The sequence below is a fragment of the Colias eurytheme genome, chromosome 7 (genome assembly GCF_061535395.1).
Source record: "Colias eurytheme isolate Ceu_HAF_F1 chromosome 7, ilColEury1 Martin Lab GWU primary, whole genome shotgun sequence".
NCBI classification, from domain to species: Eukaryota; Metazoa; Arthropoda; class Insecta; order Lepidoptera; family Pieridae; genus Colias; species Colias eurytheme.
The window spans coordinates 5,454,483-5,476,025 of NC_142986.1; the positions used below are offsets into that span (position 1 = coordinate 5,454,483).

At 35.3% G+C, this 21,543-nt stretch overlaps 1 protein-coding gene across 1 annotated transcript; it reads left to right on the plus strand.

Moving 5' to 3' along the window:
- Positions 1–299: 299 nt before the first annotated feature.
- LOC149907045 (uncharacterized) lies at positions 300–21,130 on the plus strand. Its single transcript, XM_090104105.1, has 23 exons — positions 300–1,061; positions 1,139–1,432; positions 1,836–1,952; positions 2,201–2,574; positions 2,657–2,775; positions 3,202–3,435; positions 3,910–4,022; positions 4,605–4,705; positions 4,839–4,958; positions 6,271–6,447; positions 9,016–9,162; positions 9,302–9,410; positions 12,901–13,527; positions 13,655–13,765; positions 14,077–14,172; positions 14,366–14,465; positions 14,560–14,624; positions 14,714–15,571; positions 16,000–16,158; positions 16,875–16,953; positions 17,232–17,287; positions 17,447–17,497; positions 20,451–21,130. Exons 1-23 carry the CDS (start codon positions 627–629, stop codon positions 20,583–20,585), a joined length of 4,677 nt encoding a protein of 1,558 aa, XP_089960231.1. The 5' UTR covers positions 300–626; the 3' UTR covers positions 20,586–21,130.
- The last annotated feature ends 413 nt before the right edge of the window (positions 21,131–21,543 follow it).

A 21,543-nucleotide genomic window follows, 5' to 3' on the forward strand; every position in this document is an offset into this window, starting at 1 on the left:
CAATTACATATTATGTATACAACTTTATTTACACATTAATGAGGTTATTGCTAACTCTATGAATATTTATTTTTTTCAACACTGAACTTAGCACAACCTGCTGGTGCGTTTTATGTTCCGATTAAGCATCAGCATAATTCGGCATTGTGCGGCACTGAGTCGCATTATGCTTTGTAATTGGAAAACGGGGACAATAACTAGAAAAAAAATTTGTAGTCTGTAATTGTCATATAGACTGCTGAATTAATCCATAGACTATCGGTGATTTGTTTTTAAAATTCCATTTTGAATAGGCAAAATGTCGCTGTTCTTGGTTGTCAAGCTATTTTCTCATCGCAATGTGCCGTTCTGGCGCATACTATGTATGAAACATTACAGTTTGGCGTGTGCGTTGTATTTTATTTTAGACAAGACTTGACGGCTATTTAAAAAACTCCATGGCTTTCTATTGGTTATCGCTATATTACTGGTTTGGTATTTCGTAAACATCAGAAACGAAACAAGACGAAATTTTAGTCTAATGGGAGGAAAATAAATGTTTCAAGCAAGTTAATACTACATTTGTATGGTGCAGTAAACTAATTTGTGTGATAATCTAACCTTCGTTCTCAATACTTCGGGAAACCATGGAGGATAAGATGGAGAGTGAACAGAGTTATAGTGAAGAGAGCAGCAGTAGTTCCTCTGATAGTTCCAGTGAGAGTTCAGATAGTGAGGAAGAGTTGATGGAACCTATTCGTATCTTAGGCCAAACCTTGGAGCTACCTCAGGATCTTTGTGAAGATCCAGCTTTATTTAAGGAGTTTTTCTCAATGAAATTATGGGATAGTTTGGATGATAGGCATAAGGAATACCTCAAAGAACTCTTGCCAACGTTTTCAGAAAATGATGAGGAAGAAAAGGAAACAACAATAAAAATGCTATTCAACCATGAACCATTTCATTTTACATCACCCTTGACATGTTTCTTTCGAAATTTAAGGCAAGGTAACTACAGACCGGATATTGCCAGAATGAGGAAGTTTTTGACAAAGGCTAGAGCTAAACAACAAAGGCATAAGGTAATACTGCTTAATGCATTACTATTTAAAGGCATTTTCTTAATTCACAGTAGCATGATGATAAATTTATTTTTCAGATAAAGTCTTACTATGCAAAGTTATTGCCTGAAGTATTAATTTCAAGAGAGAGATTATTAGCAGTAGCAAAAGCTGCACCGCCAGGCCCCATTCCTCATGTGCCATTACTACCACCAAAACCATCAACTAAAAATAATTATAAGCCAATGTATGTCCGGGCCAAGCATAGATATTTTGAAGAATTAGCAGCTATATGGAGTGAGGTGGGTGGACAAGAATCAGATGATGAAAATTATCCCGAAGGACCTCCAGAACATTTCTTGAAAAAGAGAAAAAGAAATAATGCATTACAGGTACCTATTAATGTAAAAAAAAATATAATTGGTTATATTATCAGGGCTTAACTTAGCAGAAAATAATTTAATAATTTGGCGTGTAATTTAATATCATACAAAAAAAAATCAATTATGATTTTAATATATAAACTTAAATGCCCTAATAATGCCATAATATACAGGGTGTAATTGTTAAGTGTGCACAGGTGATTATTCCGTAACTATTAGAGATATCAAAAAACTTTAAACTGATATCGAAAGTACTTAACCTAATGAGTAAAATGGCCATAATAAATTTTTAAAAATAAAACGATTGATATCTGCAATAATTACGGAAGAATCGCTTGTGCACACTCAATGATTACACCCTGTATATTATAAGTGACTACTTTATGTATTATTGAATAACTTTTGTTTTTAGAGTGCTGATACCAATGTATCAAGTACGTTGGGAGGTGCTGAGGTCACACATCCATCTTCATTAGCCTGCTTAAAGAATGTTTTATCTGCTCACAGAGCTAGGAGACAATACAGAGAGGTATTGCAGTATTTATATGTTATTCTATACATAATATCATAACATATTTATTTATTAAATAGTTATTTTATTTTAGAAAAATTGAGCTTAAAATTACTTTTTATTTTTTGTGTACATTTTTTCGCCTTGAGTTTGGTGAGTAGAATATTACTTTTCATTTGTATCTAGTTTTCTTTAATATTTCATCCAATTGAAGACTGTATTGCTACAATTTAAACTGTGTCTTACTAAAAATATTATGTTCTCAGAATCATCCAGAATTAAATACCACTGGTATTACTTTAGACGATATCAAACAGCGAGTAGCGTTAATGAATGGAGCAAAGAAACTCATGTTTGGAGGATCTAAAACAGATATGCCTATACAGAAGATGCGCAAAGGAACTAAAAGAGAAATACATCAAAAAGCTAAAGATTTTAAATTACCTCTGAAAAAACCTAAAGATGACCTTGAGAACACTGAAAATAAACTCTTACCACATATAAAGATAAAATGTGAACAAGAGGAGACGGATTCTGAAAGTTCATCATTTTTCGATCCAACAAACAGTCCAAGGCATTGCAAAAAACTGCTTGATAGTGTGGAAATTAAACAGGAAGTGAATGATTTTGATCATGTAAAGTAGGTTTTATTCTTTATACATAATATGTAGGTTTTTGTTTATAAAAAAATCAAACTTAATGATTATTTTGAAAAATTTTAGTTCAAGATATTATGATATAAAAGAGGATGGGATCAAGAAGGAGCCTCAAGATGGACTAGGACCAAATTCAAGGATACATCAACCTGTTCCAATTAAACTGGAAGATCTTGATGGAATCGGTCGGTTTTTACAATCATATATTAAAATTGTATATTTTATTATGAAATTTAGTTTATACTTTATTTGAATTTATTGTTTAATTGTTCTGGAAAATTATAGAAATAGTAATGGCCACAAAAAATGACTAAACTATTCATTTTTTTTTCTTTTTCAATTGACGAAACCACATCTATTTTCACAATACTATATGTGAATTATTAGAATACGGGTACAATTTAGAAAAAATAACTTGTAAATAAAACTTGGGTCATTTCAGCCACATCCCTTATGTACGATTTGAGTGATAAATAATCAAACTCATATCAATTATAAAATTGATTGTATTCTTATTTGTGCAAAGTATTATTAAACATTTTCTATCACTATGAAATGACCTTACCTTCAATAAAAAATTGCTATTAATCCCAATTTGCGTCTAATAATAGACATGATGGCGTTACCAGTAGAGCTAGCGGATGATTCGGGGGACGTTATGGTGGATTCAGACGTGAGGGACGAAGACGAAGCCCTAACGGAGACGACTCATGCGAATTTCCTATCGCTAGTGCGCGCGTTGTTCCCAGCGAAGGCGGCGCATAGAGCGTCCAAACATGAGTTGTATGCGCGGTGCGCGGCTGTCATGCGATCGCCCATTGCGCCGCTCAATACGTGGTACAATTGTGAGTTTCTATTACTACATATTATCTATGTATGCGTTTATATGTTTTTTTAAGTGAAACTTCTTTATCGGGGTTGGAACAAAATTTAGTGTAACATTTTTTCGTTACGCGCTATCTTTCTTATCCCTACCACGCGTGATTCGACGTATTTCTGTAAAGCTGCATATAGTAAATTATTTTTTGAAATAAAAGGTCATAAAGAAGTTTCACTTCTTACGTGTGTACACTAGTACACGCACACTTTTTTTTAGGTTTGTGTTAATACATAATACATGAAAACGAAACTTACAATAAAATTTAAACTCCTCCTAGCATTTTGTAAAATGCAATGATTTCACAGTCAAAGGGAATTACTGAAACTAAAGCTTTAACTCGGAGTAAAACTTCATTTGACACAAATATATTAAATTATATATTTATTTGATTTTCATCTACATATTAGTAAATTAAGTCTCAAATGATGAATGATTTCAGTGTCTGATGATTGGTGTTCAGAGTTAAGTTCAGCTTTGGACTTTCTGGCCGGGGAGAGAGGACCACATCCTGATGATTTTGTACCATATCTTCAATACATGCCTGAAACGCAGGTAAGAAAACTAAAAAGTATTTATTAAATAGGTATACATAAATACACAATTAATCAATTCAAATCTATATCTATAAAGTGCATTAGGGTAATTTCGGATGACGGGTAAACGCAATAATGTTAAATTAATACGTAACTAGTGACTGATTAAACAAATATGAATGCTATTACATATTACCAAACCCGTTTATTTTCATACAATACCTTCACGATACTCGCAATAAAACGATGCTCTGTAGTGGTATTCACAATTTTCCGAATTACCCGACATCCGGAATTCCTCGAATGCACTATAATTAAATAAATATTTAAATAAAAAATACAAATTACAAACAAACCAAAATAATGCAAAGATAATAAAGATTTAACGAAATTCGAAAAGCCTTTCATTTTGTAGACAACATACAGCTGTGCATCACGATGACGCAATGGCAACGTCGCCAGCTGAGTACGGGAATTTTCTAATTGGCGGCGTTGCCAAACCGTCGCATAGTGAGTTAGGGTCCATACATTTGATTATAATGAGGCAGAGCTCATAGAAGAAGCTTGGTGAAAAATTTAAATTATTTTATTTCTGTGATAGATGTACCAATGGATAGGTGCAGGTCGAGATTGTGACGCAATATTGGGCCGTTTGTGTGAAAGGTGGCTTAGGGCTGCCGCACCGCCATCACCGCCTCCCAGGTATGTATTTATTTTTACTTATACATACATAATTTTATTAATGCAAAAGATGATTTAAATTTGAAATATGTATTTACGTATTTAAAATTTCTTATATTTTATACAGTGTTTTAAAGATATGTTACATTTTTAGCAGGTACCCAACGAACTGGGTTGTTCGACAGCCAACTACTTCCGAAATAACTGAGTTCAGGGCTCAAGAACGACGTAGATTTGCAGCCGCTTCCAAGCCATTTACGTACATCCAGTATGGGTAAATATCATATATTTTTAGTAGTTTAATAAATTTAAGAAAATTGGAATAAAAGTTAAATACATTGGAAATACTTTTTCATATAAACAAACAAAGCGCACAGAAACAAGTCTCCCAAATGAATTTTCAGTACCAGCAATGTCGCGAATGCAGCTTTAAATAGAAAAAGTGAAAACAAAATATTTCTGAACACAATTTTTCCAAGGATTTTTGTGTTTGTTTTTAATGGATTTTATTCATAATCGCCTTACACATAACAAATTTGTCGAGCTCAAAAAATGTCCGAAGTGACAGTATTTATGCGTCTATTTGGCAGACTTTTTTTTTTGTACAAATGGTTGAATATGGTTACCACGAAATAATGTGGTTAATATGCATACATGTTGTATATATTTCGCAGGCAAATAGTATAATTTAGACGTTTACAAACGGTGTCGTCAGTTTAAAATTGTTTAGCAATTTGTATTATGCCGAGAGCACAGAATACTTAATATGTAGTAGCTAAAGCAACAGAACGTTGTGAGCGGACGAACTACGAAAAGCGGGGGGGTTCTTATTTCTGTGTAGTTTTAAAATAAAGCATACGCCGATTGTTAACGGCAAATTTATATAACTCGTATGGAACATCTACACGACACTGCTTGGACATTTTAAATAACATCTTTCGCCTTTCAATACGCGTTTCTAGTTGTAGTACGTCTGGGACATCTACATAACGTCTCGGATATAAATGATCCTTTTATAGGTCGATTCTAGTTTATAATACGCCAATGTGTTTACAATAACTTCTTAGACATAGGTTACACGCTAGTTTGGCGTCAGTTCAGTCCATCAGTCTGCTCAGAATGACGGGAGAATTATCGTGTAACCGGTTGACTGACGGACTGATGGTTCAGAATACCCGTGTTTTTCATCGATCATTCTGGCATCAGTCTAAGCCGGATCAAACTGATGGACTGAACTGACGCCGGACTGAGCATGTAACCTACATTGAGATAATAGTACTACGTATGGAGGAGACACCACGAACAAAATCTGTGCGCCATTTTTTGCTCTAACTAAGTTTTAAAAATTATTATCTAGTTAGGTACTTACCGATGAAAGTTATTCCTTTGCATTTTTCCGTATTATTTGTATTATTTGTGCAATATCGTAACACTCACGAAGGCATATTTGATGCGTTTCACTTTAAAACAAATAAAAAATGAGCGTGCAGTTACGCCATATGGCGTATGTTGAGAGGAACATAAGTGATGTAGGCGGTGTCGTCTCCATATGTATATCTCAATGGTAACCTATGAATTACTCACAGGTACCGTTCGGTGGTGGGTCCGGCGAGCGGCGTGCGCGCGGGCGGGGCGGGCGGCGGCGCGGCGCTGGTGGCGGCGCAGCGCCCGAGAGCTGCCGGCTTCTTCGCGCTGCTGCGGGACGCGCTCGCGCGGCTGCCCAACGGGGAGGGCACGCGGCGGGACATACTGACGCTGCTCAAGTGAGTACATTACACCGTACACAGCCGGCTTCTTCGCGCTGCTGCGGGACGCGCTCGCGCGGCTGCCCAACGGGGAGGGCACGCGGCGGGACATACTGACGCTGCTCAAGTGAGTACATTACACCGTACACAGCCGGCTTCTTCGCGCTGCTGCGGGACGCGCTCGCGCGGCTGCCCAACGGGGAGGGCACGCGGCGGGACATACTGACGCTGCTCAAGTGAGTACATTACACCGTACACAGCCGGCTTCTTCGCGCTGCTGCGGGACGCGCTCGCGCGGCTGCCCAACGGGGAGGGCACGCGGCGGGACATACTGACGCTGCTCAAGTGAGTACATTACACCGTACACAGCCGGCTTCTTCGCGCTGCTGCGGGACGCGCTCGCGCGGCTGCCCAACGGGGAGGGCACGCGGCGGGACATACTGACGCTGCTCAAGTGAGTACATTACACCGTACACAGCCGGCTTCTTCGCGCTGCTGCGGGACGCGCTCGCGCGGCTGCCCAACGGGGAGGGCACGCGGCGGGACATACTGACGCTGCTCAAGTGAGTACATTACACCGTACACAGCCGGCTTCTTCGCGCTGCTGCGGGACGCGCTCGCGCGGCTGCCCAACGGGGAGGGCACGCGGCGGGACATACTGACGCTGCTCAAGTGAGTACATTACACCGTACACAGCCGGCTTCTTCGCGCTGCTGCGGGACGCGCTCGCGCGGCTGCCCAACGGGGAGGGCACGCGGCGGGACATACTGACGCTGCTCAAGTGAGTACATTACACCGTACACAGCCGGCTTCTTCGCGCTGCTGCGGGACGCGCTCGCGCGGCTGCCCAACGGGGAGGGCACGCGGCGGGACATACTGACGCTGCTCAAGTGAGTACATTACACCGTACACAGCCGGCTTCTTCGCGCTGCTGCGGGACGCGCTCGCGCGGCTGCCCAACGGGGAGGGCACGCGGCGGGACATACTGACGCTGCTCAAGTGCGTACAATGTGTACATTGTACACACACTATACAGGGTGTAATCGTACACCGCACACTTAGCACAGGCGATTATTCCGTAACTACTGCAGATATAAAAAAACTTTAAACTGATATCGAAAGCCCTTTACCTAATGAGTAAAATCATAATAATAACTTTTTAAAAATAAAACGGGATATAACATTAAAAATTACATTAAATACATCCTGTGTGGGGTGTGTGTAAATGAATATGTAGACTCAGTACCTTTTGGGTTATGCACAAATTATACACACACTCACAATTTTGTCGTGTATTAACTCCACGTAGAAGGGGAAAGTATTAATATGTATATAATAATTACTATACACGAGAAAAAACACTTCGAACATTAAAAGACACTAAATTAAAGAAACTGACAATGAGCGTATTCAATAGCTAAGATCGAACTAAATTGTTAATTATAAATTGTGTAGAAATTCGATGTAAAATATTCCGATCTACCCGCTGGTGTGTTGATAATTTTGTCGCGGCACGCATACTACGCAAATACCGCGACTATGCTATAGAATAATAAATATTATAATTATTTTGTATGAGTGTAATGCATGTCTGTATTTTTGTGTTTTGTGTAATGAATGTTTGTGTTATAATTAAATACGAATATAAATATGAAATAAAATATTTAAATACTTGTTGTGTGTAATATATACGTATGATAAAATACATACACTAAAATATCGTGTGTTAGCCACATCACTCCCCTCCAGAGACCGGGTTAAGGGCGATAAAAGTCTGGAAAGTGAACTCTCCTCCCAGAACGAGTGGTATATGCCACGGGAGTACTGGGAAGAGGTAGAGGAGGACTGGGAGGTGGATGAGCGGGAGAAGGAGGGATATCAGTAGAAGACGAAAGTAAGTAGGCTGGCTTAAGGCGGTCTATACTTACCGTCGTTGATTTTCCTTTTAAATCAGAAGGTTGCGTGTTCAGATCACGTCGGGGTCACCACTGTGGAGGAAGGAAGGTGGAATTCCTGCATCGAAAAAGGGAGGATCCTCGACCAGTCTACTCGACTGGCCGGCCGTGAAGGCCCCGATGGATGATGTCGGAAAGTTGTATATATAGCTCTGTAGCGAAAACATTTTGCTTGCGCGATTCAGAGCGAGGTGTCGCTACATCCTGTATAGTGCTTCACTTTGCACTTATGGACTACACACTGTGTAATAATAATACTACAATATTTACAATATTATGTTGAAAAAGTACGTAATATACAAAATTAACTATCCATAATGCAATAAAATACATATTGAACTTTTCAAATGAAATGAAGTGAAAACCGAATATGAGAAATTTAAAAATAATATTTTCCATCGTCAAGTAAAAATTTTAAATTACCATATACATAACCGGCTCCTTCGGAGATTTTTTCACTTTTTTACAGCGGTTTAAATTCATAGACCATTAAATAAAACGCTATAAAATATACAGTACAGAATCTGTTGCGTTTTTTACTTATCTTAATTTGCACATTTACTCATATTTTGTATTACCGTAAGTAATAGAAAAAATCAACCAATGTTTATGTTACATTTTTGTTGAACAGAATGTCCCAATGGATAATACCGTGCAGTGATCAAACGTTGGCATCGGCTATATCGGCTGCTTTGGATCGACTCGTTTCTGTTAAACGGGATCCCATCGTCAAATACGATCAGAGAACAGCGGTTTGGACATATCTACATAGAAATAGGTAGTGTAAAATTTACGTTATTAGAATATAATATTCATAAAAAATACGATAAAAGTTTCTTTTTTATTATCATGCGGTTATTTCTTTCTGTCTGCTGTAACAAAAGTATAATATTTGAAATAATTATATTATTTTATAGAACCGAAGAAGACTGGTTAAAAAGCAGCAATGCCCGAAATCGCGCAAACAAAGCACTTGCATCAGAGCCTCCGTTACAATCTCCACAAACACCACATAGTGTTAGTAATGTATGTATTCAAATTTTAATCTATTATTTTTACATTAAATTTAATGTACATTTAAGGCTGCAGTCTAGCAAAATTGCGTTTTCAACAAGTTATTTGACAATTTTTTCCCGGCTAATGAAATGATAAACTGAATTTTTTTTTCTTGTTTATCAATTAGTGTTATATACGCAATGCGCGTGAATTTTTTCACATTTGTAAAGTTACTTTATGTTACCTTAATCAGGCCTTCAAGATAAGTCTCTTTCCCCCAAAGACATTTCGAGCTAAGTTTGTGCACTCACTACGTTGCAACCGATTACAATTTACACAATCTGATCAGCACATTATTATCCTTATATAGTCGTTATTAAAAACTGCTGAATACAATTGCCGAAAAACTTATGATTTTCTTAATTAGAACGTTATAAATTCATTAAATTTCCCATTTTTTGCCTTACAAAATCTATTGATAAATACTGCTAAAAGTTATTTTTTCCATTAATTTATTCGAGTTGGTTGAAGACCAATGAGTATTAATCCTTTAAAAAAATTTTTTTTTGAATTTTGATAATTCTTTAAATATTAAAAAAATATTTAAAATAATTAGGAAAAATCCTAGCGAATTTCTTTAGTCGCGCTCCTTGGGCCGGAGCGTTCTGACGTGTGCTCTACGCTCGATTTTCCTTCATACCGAAGTGAAAGTTGCTCTACTTCATTAAATTTAATATTTTTGTTAATTGATTATTTTTATCTTAGTTTTGTGCAAATATTCGTATTTTTAAACATTTGATTTCGATATGGAAAATAAACGAAAAAAATACGCGTGTAACTACTAGAAAAAAAAATATCTTCGAACATAAAGTTAATGAAACCAAATAGATTGCAAAGGTGATTGGCAACAATTTCTTTATTTTACGGGGTGTCAGTAAAGGGATGTATATTTCTTTAAAACTAAAGTGAGCTCATAAATTTTCTTATAATATAATTTTTTTGAAGTTCCAAAAATGTTTATTTTTCGTTTGAGAAATACGAAATATAATATAAACTTGTATTGAGAACTTGAACTTCCCAAGTTCATCCGGGGAAATCCCCATACGGGGAAAATGATTTGTTTACTCCAAAATTGATCCGAGGTGTTTTAATTTTTTCTTCTAGTCATTTTCAACGTAGCGGCATGTTGTTTGATTATTAATTTTGTAACTTAAATACAGGATGTTGGTTTTATATTCTGATCTTACAGACGCGCTGACAAATTTAGTCCGCCATTTCTAGTTTAGTCTACCAACTCTAAGTACCAATATTAAAACGAATGGATTATCATCACATCATCAAAACTCAGATGTAATGAAAGATCACAATAACATAGAAAATTCAGTGGGTGTTGAGAACTAAACAAACAGAAGTAACAGAGACGCGAAGAATAAAAAAAGAGGACGAAAACGATAATTCGTTGATGCTTTCCCTTTTCGACGTATTGTTAGGGTACATCACCAATCTGCAAAAAACAAAACTGATGATTCCCAATTGCTGATTAAAAATGAAAAACAAATAATCAACAACAGTGGTGAAAATATGCTGATCACAATGAAACATCCTTCAGTGGTAGCAGATTTACTCATTTAAAATGTATCGGTGAAAAGCGTAAAGGAGAGGAGGACAGGAAAACATTATGAATGTGGATGGTGGATTGTATACAGGGTGTAATCGATAAGTATGTGCAGGCGATTATGACGTTATTATTGCAGGTATCAAAAAACTTAAAACTGATATCGAAATTACTTTACCTAATGAGCAAAATGACAATAATAACTTTTTAAAAGTATAACGAGAAATATCTAAAAAATTTACTTTATACACTCCCATATCAAAAAGGGAAAATGGGACTAGTAGAAGTTAAATGTCTAATTCCGGCAAAAGACATTAATGCGGAAGATGCGGTTAAAAAAAATTTAATATTTGAAATACAATGCAAAAAATAACACTTTTGTCATAGATAAGAATCATGACTATTTTTTCCAAATTCAGGGACAACTAAACGTTGCAGAAGCAGAAGTCTGCTTATTTGCTGTTTGGACTGGAGTGAATCATTCGTTAAAAATAGAATATATAAAAAAGTATGTAACGTTTAGGCAAAATAAAATGATGGACCATTATCAAGATTTTATATAAATTGCCTACTGTCAGAATTGATTGATTCGAGACTTCAGCATTCGATGCCCATCAAGGACCCATCCTATATCATTCAAGCGATTGAAAAAAAAGAGATAAATCCAGTGCAACCGATAAAGCATCAGAATGCTAGCAAAAGATTTATTAGGTTTATAAATATAAATCTATATATCATACATAATATAATAAATCTGTAGAAGACGCGAAGACTGACATCCGCGCGGACGGAGGCGCGGGCGGAAGCTAGTCAGAAATAAATATCTTTTGTTTTCATTTGCGTATTTTTCTATTTTATAATTTTTTAACACAAACATTACATTTTTTTATTATATACAAAATTTGTTATTGTTTATCCGTTTTATTAGTTAAACTGAACAACTTTCACTAAGAAACTTAGGTCGAAAAAAATGTATAGAGTTATGCATTTTGTATGGAAAGCTTATTTTTTTTTATATTTCGTCCAAATTTCTTTGTAAAAGTTGATCAGTTATATATAAACATGAAGTTGAAGATATCAATAGAAAGTATTCGCAAATTTTGTGTACTGATAAAAAAATCACCCGGTGTAATTTTCATGAAAATTGTTTCAAATTGTCATTTTTGGTACTTATTACGAATATTAAATTATACGAATGATTTAATTTTTAAAAATTAAGTGGAGCAACTTTCCCTTAGTACATTTGTATTATTTACATATAGGATGACAGGATGCATTTGTTTGCACTACTAGACCAAGCCCTTAAGTTTTAATGTCAATTTATACCTAATATCTTTGATATTATTTGTCTTTTTACCCGACTACGGCAAAGCAAAAGGAGGGCTATGTATGTATGTATGTATGTATGTATGTATATATGTATGTATGTATGTATGTATGTTCATCTGTTCCCTCGTAACTTCTAAACTACTTATCAGAATTCGACAAATGACATATCATTAGAAGCGTCTTAATTGTCCGCTGGTTATAGGCTATATGTGGTTTCACAAAATCTAATGTGGCGCCCTCTAGCGGACAAAACATACAGAGTAAAAAAATAAAGTTAAGATAAATATGCCGTGTTTGGTATCATTTGAAAGCTTTTTACTTGCTTTTTACTTGCACATTTTGAATATATATATATTACTAGCATTTGCTTGTGACTTTACCTGTATTCATGGGCTGATTGCATATAATTCACATCTTTTCGTTCATAGCTTCTTTATTAGTTCATCAATTTAACTTTTGTTTTATACTTTTTCAGCGTCGTTTTTTGTCGTAGTTGGGTTTTAGTTGTTTTACTTTTTATCTTGTATCAAAACTTTTCATGAATTTGAAATGACTGAAATGTTTTGGTTAATTTAGATGGAGTTAGAAGTTGGTAGCATGGAGGAAGTCGTCGACAACGCTTCCGACAGTGACGTAGACGTCGATGATAGCGGGTCCTCAACTTCATTGCCGCAATTATCTTCCGCTCAACTTCTTATGCAAGCCACACAAGCCACGCAACCGAAACCGCTCACACCGAAACCGAAACCGAAACTGGTGCCCACACCGCAACGACCGAAAACCGTTATAAAACAGTCCCCACAACCAAAGCAGACACCACAGCCGAAAACACCAAACGTTATCAAAATTAATCAAGCAAAGCCAGTGTCACAGGCAAAAACAAGTCTACTTACACCAAAACCTAAGACGAAACAGAGCGTTATGCCATCGAAGCCGTTAGTGAAGCAAAGTGTTCCATCGCCAAAGCAAAGTGTACAGTCACCGAAACAAAGTGTGCAGTCACCGAAGCAAAGTGTACAGTCACCAAAGCAAAGTGTGCAATCGCCGAAGCAAAGTGTACAGTCGCCAAAACCAAATCTCATACAGGTTAAAAATTCGCAATCCAGTGAGTCACTTACGAATGTGTCTGCAGTAGCTTCTCCACAGCGATCGCCAATGGTTAAGCAAAAGTCCTTACCGAAGATTGAAACGTCGCAGGTTTCGGTAAGTTCTTACTTATGTAATATTGTTGATTTTAATATTTTTGGATTTTTTTTATATTACATTTCTAAATGATCACCTAATAATAATCACTTTTGTTTATTATATCTTCAATTACTAAAATTTACAGGTGGCTGCATCAGGGTCTACTGCACCGCAAGTATCTACAGTTCTACCAACATTGATACAAAGTAGTGTTTCCACGGCGCATCAACAGAATTCAGTCATTCAAACCTCCAAGGTAATTAAAATAGTTTTGAAGTGAAACTTCTTTATCGGGGTTGGAAAAAAATTTAGTGTAACATTTTTCCGTTACGCGCCATCTTTTTCTTATCCCTACCACGCGTGATTCGACGTATTTCTGTAAAGTTGCATATAGTAAATTATTTTTTGAAAAATAAGGTCATAAAGAAGTTTCACTTCTTACGTGTGTACACTAGTAAACGCACACATTTTTTTTTCATAGGTATACCATGTACTCGTGGCGGTCTAATTTATACATAATCTCGCCATTCTTTATAAATTGTCTTTTCAATATTTTATTTATTTCAGGTGTCACAAGTCACTCGGTCTTTATTAATAAGACCACCGGCTGTACAAACTACTGCTACGGTTTCTGCGGTCACTGTATGCACACCTTCTGCACAGGTAAAACACTTGACACGGATTTTAGATAAAATGACACAATAGAGTTAAAATTAAATTCATATAATTATAAGAAAAGTTTATTATTGTTGGCACACAAAAAAGTTACGACATTTATAAAATGAACAAAAATTTATTGTAATTGTTTATAAAAAAAATAATATAAAATGCATTAATAAAAATTTAATCCATCCAGCTACCATCAAACGCGAGACGAGGGGTTGTAAGAGTATTAAGTCCAGCCACACCCTCATCGGGAAAATCTCTCATATCACCACGGGCACTTATGACACAACGTAAGTGAAAATTTACTATAATTTATATAAAATTATTTTAATTTACGTAAAAAATGAATATTGATATAATATAATTATGTCATTTTATTTGTAGCAGTAACAACAGCAAAGAAACGACCGTCGTTACCGGGGACATCATGTGTAACAACGATCGCACAGGTATATTTAAAACTTAGAATTCGAACCAGTTTAACATACATGTATATTTTATTGCATGTTTTGTTATTAAAAGGAATTTATTGTTTTAGAGTACACCAAATGTCACAAATGTAGTGAGCAGTTCGCCCACAGTAGTCACGACATCGATCACGACTCGAACGGTGCAATTGGCCGGCGGTCGAACAGTGCAATTATCCAATCAAACGGTCCAATTAGCTGGTGGCCAAGCGGTTCAATTATCGGGACACACCCTACAACTCTCCTCCTTACAACTTCCAACGCATAGCGTCCGGTTACCGAGCGGTCAAACTGTCCAATTGGCCTCCCCACAAACAGTACAAGCAGTCCGAGCCGTTGCCCAAAAGAATACCAGTCCGAGAACGCAATCGCCAACCGTCCGACCGATCAATTCAGTTCAAATTCCAGTTTCTACAGTTCAATTGACTGGCCAAACGGTACAAATAGCGGGACAAACGGTCCAATTAGCTGGCCAAAGTGTTCAACTTACTGGACATACGGTGAAATTGCCAAGCGGACAGAGCGTTCAAGTGGCAAGTCAAAGCGTTTTGCCTACACAAAGTGTTCAACTACCTTCGGGCCAAACGGTTCAATTGGCCAGCGATAACATACAAACGATGTTGAATACGCAGAACGTTCAAATGGCAAACCAGAGCGTTCAGTTGGGTTCGCAAACTGTACATATAGGTAATCAAACAGTTCAGTTGGCTGGGGGTCAGACGGTACAATTGCCGAGTGGCCAAACCTTACAATTATCTAGTGGTCAGACGGTTCAGTTATCTAGTGGGCAAACCTTACAATTGGCTAGTGGACAAACATTGCAATTGGCCAATCAGACGCCGAAGTCCATAGCTCAAGTAGTAAGAACTCAAACCACAGGAGAGAAGACGAATCAACCGATTGTGGCAAAACTTTTAACTAATGCACAGGTGAGTTATTTTAATATTAGTCAAGATATTTTTGTTTTCACGTCAAGCAAGAAATCTAGTAAACTTAAAGATGAAAAAAATATAATAATAAAACAATGATATATCATTTGCGCAATATTTAGCTTGTAACAACATTGTTACGAAATCTAAATCGCGAATGTAACGTAAAAAAGACGGGTTGCACTTCGGGAGTGCCGGCAGAAGTGAAAACTTGATTATTAACGTTGAGCATGTTTGATATCCATCCGTCTTACGCTTTTTCGATCGTCACGTGTCCTGACGCGAGTTTAAGATTTTATACCCAACGCCGCTAAAGAAGTTTTCACTTCAATAATTTGACTGTTTGGCATACATAATTCTGAATTATTCCCGTATCTTTTACTTGAGAAGGTTTGATTTCCAGCCCTTGTTCTGTTTCCAATTTGCAGGGTCAAATGATATCTCTCGAGGGTGTAATGGGTAGAGGTGGGGTGGGCGTGGGGGTGGGCGCTGGGCGTGGTCGTGGGGTACGTGTGTTGTCTCCCGCCACAAGACTCGCGCGACCCGTGCTACTTACGTCCAAGCCGCTGCACAATATTATACTGCAGGTAAGCGTGAGATATCTTTGGCATATTACTATAATATATGTTTTGGTTTAAACATATTATAATTAAATTTTCATTACTGCACCACCTATTGTTTTTCCCCTTTTTAATTCAAAATCCTACCCATAGGTTGCCTGGTAGAAATCGCTCAGTAGCGATAAGGCCGCCTTTTTGGCTTTATATTATATTGTCTTTTTCTTTTTGTTATATTGTCTGTTTTTATTTGGTGCTAAATAAAGTGTATTTATTATAATTATTATTTATATGATGTTACATAATTATATAATTTGTAAAATTAAACTCTAAATCTGACATGATTAAAAAGAGCAACTAAGGAGTTTCTTGCCGATTCTTCTCCTTGGATACTGCTTTCCGAATCGGTGGTAAATGTTAAAAATATGTACCTAATGACGTTTCAAAAGTGCTTCTAGAAGAAGTCTAATTGAATAAATAAATGTTTGAGTTTGAGTTTAGAACGAGGTTTGAGATTAGTGGTGTGGTTTAACAGACATTTTCTCAAGATTGTATTATTGAAATGACTACAAGTATTTTGGCCGTGTTAAACCGCTGATTGCAGAACACATCATAATAAGAAAATTGGTGAAAATTTACATTTAGAAAGCTGTTTATGTATTTTTCTCACAGGCATCAAACTTATGGCTTATAACTTTTTCACACAAGTTTTATAGACATCAGTTTAATAATATAATGTTTTACAGCAAAGTGATGGGAGCGCCATAAGAGTACCGGCGAGTAGTGGGGCACCGACGTCGCAGACTATCGTTATAAGCAATATTGGTGAGTGCAATAATTTGTATTTAATAATTAATATTTAAGTAGATTAAGCAATAGGAAAAACTGCCTATAAAATATTGTGAACAATATTTAGATATTTTCTACTAAATACAAGTATAATTTAAATTTATGATGCAGCATTTACTACTCCATTAAACCCATTATATAGGATCAACATATCGATTGTGATTATTCGAAGCAAAAAAATCGTAATTGACAAGAATATATTAATATGAATTGTTTGGAGTAACATCTAGTCGTAACGTGGATTTATATTACAGGAGCACAAACAGTTACGACGTCCACCACATCAGCTCCAGTTTTAAAACTACAACAGGTAAATACAATAATAAAATAAAGCTCTTTATTAATCTTAAAATTTATCATCATTCCAAAGGAGAATCTGTACAATTAAAATATATTAATACATAGCCATAAATTTAGGCTGCAGAAAGAATAAAAAAACTACGTGTTTTAATTGATTATAAATTTATAGGTGAATCCCATACATCAGGTTAAACTGGCGCAGGGGATTAAAATACAACAGGTGATCATTTATATTTGCATGCTATTGAAATATTTGAGTGCGCACTAATTTGCACGAATGTAAAACTATGCATGCAAAAAACTAACCAAAATTCATACTTAACAGAGGCTTTGATATCTTTACGATGGCATGCACGGATATAATTTTGTCTCTGGAAATAAAAATACAATAACAGCAGTATTTATTGAGATGATTACAGTAAATTGCAATGAAATATGTATTATAAATGCACCAGAACTATTAATAAATAAACCATAAAGGTACAATTTAGGGTATGAAATATGCAGCATTACTTTTCTACATCGAATTATAAGAAAGTATTAAGAGCGTTACTCCCATTCAACGCGTACCGGCCACAGACATGCCACAGAGCAAGAAATATAAGTAGTAACCGGCCGTTACTGAGCGCGAGCACAGTATTACGATAATGTATATTGTAATACTGTGGCGCGAGTTCATTTCTTCGTCTTTTTTGATTTTTTTTTCATAAACAATTATATTAAAACATTTGCAAGATATTTGTCAGAGCATTTTGTGTAATTACTTTTAGTTTTGGTTTTATCTGCGATAAACCACTTTTGGCGCTCTTTTTTTCTCGAGATAAACGTTTGATTTTGTCACGATAAAAGTGGTTTATCGCAGATAAAACCAAAACTAAAAGTAATTACACAATAATTTGGAAAATCCAAAAGTGCACGCCTCATAATTGTTTTTTAATAAATATTTAATAATTATTATTTTTGTTTATTTAATAACAATTAAACCACATCGAATCAGACCCTGAAAAATGAAAGGGTTCTATTCCTGAGCATACTCAAGCGTAAGAGAAAAAAAAAGACTCGATTAGTAAAGTATTTCGGTCGCTATCGTGTTAACAAGAAAAAGGATCCGCACATACAGACACACGGACGTCCAAGACAGAACTTTTTTAAACTGTTTTTTAACTAGTTTAAATAACAAAAATGACATCAAAAATATCATGAACGTTAAAAATAGTGTTTTTTCTTAATATGTGTGTGTATGTATTATCTTACAAGTGCAATGTATGATACATAAAGACATTTTAAGTTTGAAAAATCAGATGTTTTGCGCGAAGTGACAGTAGTACCCACCTCAACGCTTCGCTTATGAGGCGTGCAAAATGCTCTGACAAATATCTTGCAAATGTTTTAATATAATTGTTTATGAAAAAAAAATCATTATAAGTATTACAGGTAAATTAGCTTGGAGAAATTTTTGCGTTTGTAGTAGTGTATGGTCAGCAAATAAAATAAAACAACATTTTATTTTTAGTTTTTATTTTATATATATAAGGGATTTTAAATTAAACTATATGTGTTTCTCCTCTGAAAAAGATGAGACTTTATTTTAATATTTGCACATTTAACATACATATAACTTTTACATTAACAATGTTACTAAAATGAAAAATTTACTAACCTGAAAAAGAAACGACATTTAAAGTTTAATTCTTTAGTTTGAGAAGTCAAAGGCTTGCCTCGACCATGTTTTAACACTGAGGCCATTTTGAATTAACAATATAAAGTTACAACACTTACACACAAATTAAACACTAGTTACGGCCCTGCCTTCATACAAAACTGCTGAATACGCCGTTCGCACGGGAATAGAATGTGGATGCGATTTCCCTTAGTTAGCATCCAAGCTTACGTCTTTATAATTATTAAACTGTATAAATTCATTCTTTAACTCCGGTCTGCATCGTGCAGACATGGGTGTAAAAGTCTCATTTTAGCTATTAAATGTAGTTTTTAAGTACATCTGAGTTTTCATTTGGGGCCTCCGGCTGCGGGACATGTATTTCACTTCAACAAATATTATATGTAACAATAATAACAAATAATAACAACAATCAACAAATAAAAAATTTATCAATTAAACTATGTACATAATAATTATAATTTTTGAATGAAATGTGTGCTTTATGTTCTAACAGTACCAAACGACTGCACGTGGCACCTGCGGACAGCGTAAACTGGTTTATTCTGGTTTTGTGCGTGTTTCCACTTTCCACTATCAAGTGACGATTTATTTATTTGTTTTGTTTCGTAATTATTATGGTCAAATATTAATTATGAAATAAATTATTATGGACACGATATTTTAATCTTTCACGGTAGTCGCCTTGTCGTTTGCTCAAGGACGTAAAATTGAATGATATATTTTTTAAGTCAAAACCATTTTCTTTCAAATAAAAACTTGTTTTTATTGAAAACAAAAGTGTTGCTAGGAATAAGTATAAAATTAAATAGCAATGTTAGGATATCGAAACATTTTTGTATAGGCCAGAACGATATAGTGGAAACGCGCTCTAAGATCTGAGTAATATACACACCACTACATATGCAAAAATTTCTCCATGCTAATTTACCTGTACCATGTCAAGTAGAAAACGTAAAAGTGTGAAAATTAGAGCTAACTTGGTGATTTTTTTTTTATCGAGTAAATTTTAATATTTCATGTTTTTGATTAAACAGAATCGTTGAACATATCATCTAGTTTGATATATATTTTATTTTTTAGATTTGGTCTTGCATATTACACGTATCATCTAATAGAAGATTGGTTATTTTGCTTTATGCGCCCCCTTAAGTTTGAATTGATTGTTGATACGTCTATAAAATACCTACCAAGATTACACACTGAAATATTCTCTAAATGTAAAAATATTATAGATAGCAGTTAAAAATATGAAGTTCTTTTAACAATTTTAATTAATTATTATTCCATCAGGCCCCGGAATCACAGACACAATAGAAAATCTATTGTGTCGCGGTCGGATCTGGCCGTTCGGGGCTCAATGGGTTATTAAGAGTAAATTTTACAAATTCTTGTATATAGGCATGCAATATTGTTCTCAAAATTACTTTTGCAACCCATAGAACAAATGTATTAAAGAAAGTATAATATAAATAAACCTATATTTTTACAGGGTGCAGTCACAAATACATCAGTAGCGACATCTAGCGGCGTTCGAAGTGTACTAATGGACGGACAACAGTTGAAACTCGTCGGCGGTCGACATGTTTTGGCGCGATTATTGAGACCGGCTAATCCAAACCCGTGATTTTACTGTTAATAAGATGTGAAATAACACTGTTATAAGTAACGTCGAATGACAGATCACCGTGATAAATAATAGCACCGTGAAATAACGTCGAATTAAATATATACAGAAAGAGGAGTCGAATGGTGTGATTGGTGATTCAAAAGTAAAGATTGAAGTCGTCGATTTACGGTGTATTTGCAGTAGATATTATTGATAAGAGTAAAAGTTAATAATGTGATTGAATTCAAAGTGATTGTGAAATTCGCATGCATGTTCAATAGATATTATATAATTAGAATATCTATTTAATATACAGATGCTGACTTTTTTAATTTCATAATAACTGGTTTCAGTTCGAGGATCAATGTCAGTATAGTTTTTAAATTGATTGATATTGCCATGCCAAATTATATGAACAAGCTTTAGAATTATCGAGTAATCGTGTTTAACGAAAATAAAAACACCTAATAATCGTCGACTTTTTGAATCCATGTAAATAATATTTAATAAAAAGAATGTTCGGATTCGTTGGGATGAGGAATAAATTTCAAGACAAAATTTTAACATGTGTTAGGGCCGATTTTTCAATGCCCAGATAAACAGCTAGATAGACTTTATTCTTCAGTTAACAAAATATTCAATTTTTCAATAGACGAATAGGACGTATCTATCGAATAACTACGTTATTTGAGGAATAAATCTATTTGCCGCTCCAACGGCCAGATAGCGCGCTATTCGACGGTTAGGCGTTTGAGTTGACAACTGACGCGTCAAATTTGGGATATTTTCGTATGTCATAACATAGAGCGTAGAATTATTAACAATTAAACCTCTTTCTATATAATTATTATCAATTAAAATCATATTGAAATTGATGTTTTTGATAGTACTGATGACCATGCCATTGAAAATTTGCCGAACGCTGCCTTTAAGTATGTCGTTTCCATCGTAAAATATATAAATTGAAACACAAATT

Excerpts from the sequence above, each read along its gene's own strand:
- LOC149907045 (XM_090104105.1), top strand. The coding sequence starts at position 627 with ATGGAGGATAAGATGGAGAGTGAACAGAGTTATAGTGAAGAGAGCAGC. Across the intron at positions 1,953-2,200 it reads CTAGGAGACAATACAGAGAG|AATCATCCAGAATTAAATAC; the intron begins GTATTGCAGTAT and ends TTATGTTCTCAG. Across the intron at positions 4,706-4,838 it reads CCGCCATCACCGCCTCCCAG|CAGGTACCCAACGAACTGGG; the intron begins GTATGTATTTAT and ends TTACATTTTTAG.